At 36.8% G+C, this 7989-nt stretch overlaps 1 protein-coding gene across 1 annotated transcript; it reads left to right on the forward strand.

The window, feature by feature from the left end:
* The first annotated feature begins 3671 nt into the window (after positions 1 to 3671).
* LOC113320536 (ABC transporter F family member 4-like) lies at positions 3672 to 6990 on the forward strand. The gene is made up of 2 exons (XM_026568439.1): positions 3672 to 3802; positions 4457 to 6990. Exon 2 carries the CDS (start codon positions 4565 to 4567, stop codon positions 6605 to 6607), a length of 2043 nt encoding a protein of 680 aa, XP_026424224.1. The 5' UTR covers positions 3672 to 3802; positions 4457 to 4564; the 3' UTR covers positions 6608 to 6990.
* Positions 6991 to 7989: the final 999 nt, after the last annotated feature.

The raw sequence follows: 7989 nt of genomic DNA on the forward strand, positions 1-7989 counted from the left end.
TCCAGGTCGACAGTTATCTGGAACAGTTCTAATTTTTTGACCTAAATCAATTAAAGCTTCATCAATTACCTGAACTGAATGATGCTCAATAAGAATGTTCTTGAACTGGACATTCCATTCTTGATGAATAAAGGTTTGATCATTCACATCAATGGTTGGGTCGTATTTTTTGAGGTTGAGATGATATTTTTTAACATTCCAAAGACCCTTTTTGAGGATTACTTCAACTACTTCATCTGCTGTAAACTTGAAAAGAAAGATGTTCTTAGCCGGTGCACACATATTGAGTAGTTTATATTGTTTCCAGAGTTGAGTTACTTCTATTCTAATTTCATCTGTCTCAAAAGTATCTTTGGTAAAAAGCTTTCCAATAAGCGTACTGCCTAGATCTTTAGTAGCTGCTGAGATAGCTCTATTGGAACCAACAGATTTTCTGACTTGCCTAGAGCTGAGATCTCTAAGCTTAGTTGCTTGCATCTTCGAGGTGATGAGAGAAACTTGATTGTTTGAAGAAGACGACATGTTTCTGATTTTCCAAAGTTGAGATTTTTCTTAGGAGCAGATGAAAATAAAAAGTTTCACTTTCTTTATATTATATGGCTGGGGATCGAAAATATTTTTACTAAAATTAGTTATATCGGTATAACTATTTTGAGATATTCTGGGAATGGATTTCTTCTTTTGAGCTGGAGGAATAAAGCTGGCATTCAATGAGATAAAGGTCAACTGATACGTATTCAAGAATATATTGCATGGCCATCTATTACGCTTAGTTATAGAGGAAAACTTTGAATTTTGAAAATTCAAAAAATTCTTCTTGTAGCAATGGATCGGACTGTTTAACTCGTAAAGACTTAAATCATCAAACCCTTTGTGATCAAAAACATAATCTAAACTAAAATATTGGATCATACTGATAGAAACCACCTTTTGATTGATGGCTTGCAAAACTGCTATTGGAGCTGAAATCAAAACTGTCGTTGGCTGCAACAATATAGTTGTCAGAGTGAGGTACCACCATACTAAAGTCCAAAAATGGATGTCTGTCATGATTTAATGGGTGAGATCCTGCAAACAAAAATTAGAAATCCATTAGGAGATAAAGAAAACTAGACAAAAGGAAAAAAAAATTATGGTAGAGGAAATTGTAATTTTAAAAGTTAAACAGTCTAGAAAAAATCTGGGTTCTAGTATTTGTTGTAGAAACGACGGGACGCACTTGGCCACGTTCCCATCTTAGCCGAATCCACAACTAATCTAAAACTCGTAACTGTTACAACAGTTATAAATAAACTTCCATAACAAGCAATTATGCCTAGTGAAGTTGAGTACAGCTAAGCAAGATTTAAAAAACGGGTCACGGTTCAGGTCACGGGTACTAGGCGTGACCGTTATAATGTGTTTTGACGGGTGTGAGCATGATTTGGGCAAAAAACGTGTTATTTAGGGGAAAAAATGCGTTTTTTGTATGTTTTTCTATAAAAACGGCTGTTATAACGGTTAAATAGAAAATTAAAAAGAATTATGGTATGAAATTCCTATCCGACGGTTATAACATGCGTGAAAACGTTATAACGTGTCTAAAAAACGTTGTGACTAAGATTTTTTTTTCCTTTTTTAATACTCACTTTGTCGCTAAATAGATGACCTATTTATTTTTAAATTTTGTCCCACTAGTAGATGACATATATCATTAAAAAAATGGGATATTTATAAAACTGCCATAATTGATTATTGTTAGTATAAGAATATGTATAATTTGATAGTCATGTCTATATTTCTTAAGTAGGTGTTTTAAAATGTTCTTTACTATGATATTTCAGAAGTATCATTGATCAACGTAATGCTATCGAGAGCATGTTTGTGGAAAGGAATTTTTGAAACCGGTAAAGGAAAAAACTAAACTAGCTAGAGATGTGAAGAATATTATTTCAAATGAGATGTTCTGGTTGACGTGTCAACATGCGTGCATATGGTTGGTCCTTTATTGAAAATGATTCGTTTTTTGGACTCAGACAAACCCATCATGGGTTATTTGTTCCATGCACTTGCTACATGTGTGGAAACTATACAAATGGGTTTGGGATCAAATCGAAATGCTTTTACCGTATGTGTAATAAAGAAACAATGGAAAAGTCAGTTGAGTTCTCATCTTCATGCTGCAGCGTATTTTCTCAATCCTTATTACATCTTTAACCCAACAACCAATCTCATCAATAATGAAATTTCTGAGCCCCAAATTTGTCTTATTGAAGTAATACCAAAAATGGTTAGTGGCCCGCAAGAACAAGCGAAATGCATGCTAGAGGTACAAAATTACTAATATTATCTCCAAATATGTTTAATTAAGTAATTTGAATTTTTAGTACCAATTGTACTTTTCTTTGTATGAGGGAAGCATGCGAATGATGCAAGGTCAATTTGCATCACCATCAGCACGTATTGCGGCTCAACACGGTGATCTTGTAAGTTGGTGGTTATCTTATGGTGCTGAGTATCCATCCCTCCAGAATCTTGCAGCAAAGATATTAAGTCAAACAAATACAACATCTGGATAAGTGAGAAATTGGAGTGTGTTTGAAAGAATCCACTTCAAACTACGCAATCGTTTACTTTCATCGAGAATACATGATCTGGTGTATGTTCAGTGCAATTTGAAGTTGGAGCAACATAAAATTAAAGGTAAATCAAGGCGACATAACATTGATATTCACGACGATCATAGTCTACTGAGGGATGACAATATGCTTGAATGGATAGCGGGGGAAGACGAAACACCGGTTTTATTACTTCAAGAAGAACAATTGTTAAATATGCTGGAAGAGGAAGCCATTAATAATCCAGAGCATGTCCCTCTACCACACAAATGGCATGATCCTAAAGTTGAAATCTCATACGAAAGGTTACTGGTGAGTCACTTTGTTTATGACTTTGGTAATCTTTCATTCGGAGAAAATACACAAGATTATGAGAATGTGAATCATACATATGATTTTCACTACACTACCAATCGCTCTAACCAGGGTGTCCAATATATGAACGAAGTATATATAATATTGATAACAATATATAATGAAGTAGGTAACAATGATGATAATAATGGAGGCTATTATGGTTATGATATTTATTCAAACGAAGACAAACAGTATCCCCGACGATGACTATAATGAGGAAAGGAACCGTCGAGAAAATGAAAATACATGAATAGATCGAAGAAGGGTGGTGGTCGTAATTGGTTCCCGTAACTATTTAAATAATGAACACTAATTTAATAATATTATGTTTTTTTTAATTTGAAGTTTTTAATCATGTAGTTTACTTTCTCTGTATTATTTTAAAGTTCTAATTCTAAGTTTTAATCCTTCAATCCAGAGAAAGAAAAAAAACTCAAAAAAATGGTAAAAAAGTTATTTACATGATTATAATGTGCGTGATAACGGGAAAACAGTTCTAAAAAACGCACGTTAAAATGTTATTTAGAAGAAAAAAACATTCAAACTAATTTTAGAAAAACGGTTATAACGTGTGTGAAAACTGAAAAACGTCCCTAAAAAACTAATGTTATTTTCTATTTATCGGTATTACAAAGGCACGGGATTCGGGGACCCTCACAACCACGGTATATGAGTGTGACCGTTTTAACGGCCATTTTTTCAGTAAAAACGGGTGTTTTTCAAACCTTGCAGCTAAGTTCAGTCACGGCAATGCTGCAAAATATCAGTAAAATTCTGTGGTAGGGTTTTAGCTACACAACATTTTCTTCCAGCTTCCCCTCTCTTATGATCTTCCTCCATCAATCAAAGTAAGTTTTTGGAACCCTAACTTTGATTCTGTTTTGGGGGTTTTATATATACTTTTCTTGAAATGATTCTAGGGTTTTAATTTGTTCTTTGATAGTTTCGAAACATTGTATGGAAATCTCAAACCTCAAAATCATATGTTTTCTGGTAAATTTGATTATTGCAGAAGATTTTAGGGAGTTCATCTACAGATTTATAAGAAAACTAGTTCTAGCAGTAAAAGTTTAGGCGGGGGGTTTCACTTCTTGAATTAAGTCATCACAGATCTTGGAGGAAAGCATTTTTTTGCTTCTTTTCATTCTTCATACACTGATTGTATTAGCTGATACAGATTTCTTTATACAAATCTCTATGATGTTGTCACTTATACAGAATTTTGTTGCGTACATGCAAGTTTTAGTACTAATTTCTGTTAATTTATTGAAAAATTGAGGTTTTTCATTTGAATTAAGGATTTTAGTTTTAGTTTTAAGGTTCTTAGAGGTTTCGATTACCAGGATTTTATACGAATTTTTAGTGCTATTTGAGTTGATTGATCAGAGTTTATTCTGTTTCTAGCTACTCATTCTTTCACTATTTTGTGACTCTTCTAAAACCTATTATGGAATTTCTAGTATCTTCTATATGTATTTGCTTTTTGTGGGGATTTTGTACAGGTTTGCAATGGGAAGAAGGAAAACTGAAGAGGTTAATACAACAAAACCCAGTAAAACTACTATTAAAGATGAGAAGACAAGTGCTCTGTTCCGAGTTCAACTCGTAAGATGGAGTCTGCTGATGAACCAAAAAATCACCTCCCTATCATTGCTAGCAAGCCAAAAGAAAATGTAGCAGCAAGATGTGAATCTTACATAGACGAGTCTTTGCTTCCACCATTAAACGATGATGATTACTTTTCATCCGAGGAAGACCAAGATAATGTACCCGTTGGCAAGAAATGCAATCGTTGTCCTGATCTCAAACCTCTTGAATTTTCTATGAGTGAAAAGAATTTGAAAAAAAGAGAGATGAAGGAAATGCAGGCTATTGAGGCTGCTTATAACGCGAAACAAGAAGCTCTCAGGGAGGATCGTGATGCATTTACTGTTGCAATAGGTAACCAAGTTTCTGTCCTTGATGGGGAGCACAATGCATATGCTAATGTTAAGGACATTTCAGTTCATAATTTTTCTGTATCTGCCCGAGGGATAGTGCTTCTCAAGGACACATCTGTTACGATTGCTCATGGAAAGAAGTATGGTTTGGTTGGTCCTAATGGAACAGGGAAATCCGCATTAATGAAGCTTCTCGCTTGGAGGAAGATTCCTGTGCCCAAAAATATTGATGTTCATTTGGTTGAGCAAGAAGTGGTTGGTGATGACAGATCAGCCCTTGAAGTAGTGGTTTCCGCCAATGAAGAACTTGTCAAACTCCGTGAACAAGTTGTGGGTTTGCTGAATTTATCTGTTGATGGAAACGTCTATGATGATATTGCAGGGGAGAAGCTTGCTGCATTATATGACAGGTCGCGGATAATTGGGGCATACACAGCTGAGGCACAGGCATCAAAAATTCTAGCTGGGTTAGGTTTCATAAAAGATATGCAGATGCGAGCTACTCGATCATTTAGTGGTAGATGGAGGATGAGAATCTCATTGGCTAGGGCGTTGTTCGTCCAACCAACCCTCTTACTACTTGATGAGCCCACCAACCATCTCGACCTTCGCGCTGCTCTCTGGTTAGAAGAATACTTGTGTTGTTGGAAAAACACTCTTGTCATAGTCTCACATGACCGTGATTTCCTCAATACTATCTGCGGTGATATTATTCATCTTCATGAACAGAAACTTCAATTGTATCGTGGCAATTTTGATGAGTTTGAAAGACTGTATGAGCAACGTCGCAGGGAGGTTAATAGAATATCTGAGACACATGAAAAACAGGTGAAGGCTGCTACAAGAGCTGGGAACATGGTTCAACTCGAAAAGGCGAATGCTCGAGTCAAGATCCTTGTAAGAAAAGAAGTATCTAGGGGCAAGGTGGACGAGGACAGCGAGCTGTTGACAAATACCCCCAAAAAGTGGACAGATTACAGTGTAATGTTCCACTTTCCGGGGCCAACCAAACTCAAGGCACCTCTGTTGCAGCTAATTAATGTCCATTTTAGCTATCCAAACAGGAATGACTTCAGGCTCTCAAATGTTGATGCTGGTATTGATATGGGAACCCAAGCAGCAATTGTTGGTCCGAACGGAGCTGGAAAATCTGCACTTCTTAATCTTCTTGCTGGCAATTTAGTTCCCACGAGCGGGGAGGTTCGAAAGAGTCCGAAATTGAGGATTGGGAGGTATTCGCAGCACTTCGTGGATCTTTTAACAATGGAGGAAACCCCGGTCAAATATCTTCTCCGTCTTCATTCTGATCAAGAAGGACCTAGCAAGGAAGAGGCTGTTTGTGCAAAGCTTGGAAAGTTCGGTCTTCCCAGAAATAACCATTATATTCCAATAGTGAAACTTTCTGGAGGGCAAAAGTCTAGGGTTGTATTCACTTCAATCTCCATGTCAAAGCCCCACATATTGTTATTGGATGAGCCAACAAACCACTTGGATATGCAGAGCATTGATGCACTAGCTAATGCATTGAATGAGTTCACAGGGGGTGTTGTTCTAGTTACCCATGATTCCAGGCTAATTTCACAGGTCTGTAATGATGAAGAGGACAGTGAAATCTGGGTAGTAGAGAATGGGACTGTTGAAGCTTTTCCAGGGACGTTTGATGAGTACAAGAAAGAACTCCAGAGAGAAATCAAAGATGAGGCCGATGAATGATGCTTCGTTAAAGGTTCAGGTATGTCTGAAGACCCGATTATTATCTACTGGGTATTTTTTTTTTATAATGATGAAAGAAGAGTTCAAGTTACGAATTAGATGAAATTCAAGGTTGATGGCTGATTTAGCATTGAAGGTTATGGAGTATCATCATCCCGGCATTGAATTTCTAGTTAGATATATTCATGTGCGTGAAACAAAATGGACTGTTTCTTCCCGAACTTCCTACTGGATTTGTGGTATGTACGTTTTGAAAACGATAATGTTGGAAATTTGGAATAGATAGATAGACATAGGAAAGAGTTCCATTTTCAACCTTTTTTTAATTTTTTTTTTAGTATCTTTTTTTACTTTAGCAGGATGGGTTAGGCAATATACACCAACTGGGCAAATTGTTAATCTATTTTTCCGATTCCCATGTTAGGAATTTGACTCCAGAGAATAGTGATGTGAGCTGAAAGATCTGAGCATATCAGATTTTCTTTGAAGAAAATCCCGATAGAAACAACCCCATGGGGCCCAACAGGGATTAGCAGGGGTGGGTATCACCCACCATGGGGCCCGCATGAGCTGTCTCTATCGGTATTTCCCATGGGGTTTTGTCCCCGGTGATCTGGTGCTGGGAACATTATCTATACATTCCTACTATGAGGCCTATTTGAAATATACTCTTACCAACTTAAATTATATCCCTGGACTTTTAGAACCTCGCGTTTTTAGGGGCCACTCGAAAGGATTTAGGGGCCAGCAATAAAACAAAAAAGGTCACCCAAAGGGAAAATGTAGCCAGCCCTTATCTCGCGTAATTCGTAATGGCGAAATTACCCTTATATATTCGGAGGATATGATAACATTGTTATCCTCCGATTGCAATCGGAAGCCAAAATATTTCCCAGACTTCCGATTGTAGTCGGTGCAGTATTAGAATGATTTGTGTTCATTAATCGGGAGTGTACACAGCCAGCCATAACCACTTGGTTCGTGTTTTGGATGCAGCGTTAATCGGGAGTTAAATATATTACAAAACCTACCGATTATAAGTTGCCCCAAATTCAAATTTTGAAAGCTACCATAATCGGTAGATATGCTAAATACAATACCTATCGATTATTGGTTTCTCCACATTCAACTTTCGTCAAATTAGCCGTTGGAGTTTTTGGGAAAAACAAAAAGAGCCGTTGGACCCTAAACCTATATGAAGAAACTCATATCTATCACCCCAATTGCACCAAACTCTTTCCTCTCTTCAGTTTTAATTTTCATAACAAAAAACATGGATATTGCTTTTGACGAAGAAGAAGATTGTGCTATTTATAGAGCGTGGGTTGTGGTAACTGCTCATGATCGTGTTCACAAGCTCCACAAATCGGAATCCGAAGAGC

The sequence above is a fragment of the Papaver somniferum genome, chromosome 11, assembly GCF_003573695.1.
Source record: "Papaver somniferum cultivar HN1 chromosome 11, ASM357369v1, whole genome shotgun sequence".
In the NCBI taxonomy this organism is placed as follows: Eukaryota; Viridiplantae; Streptophyta; class Magnoliopsida; order Ranunculales; family Papaveraceae; genus Papaver; species Papaver somniferum.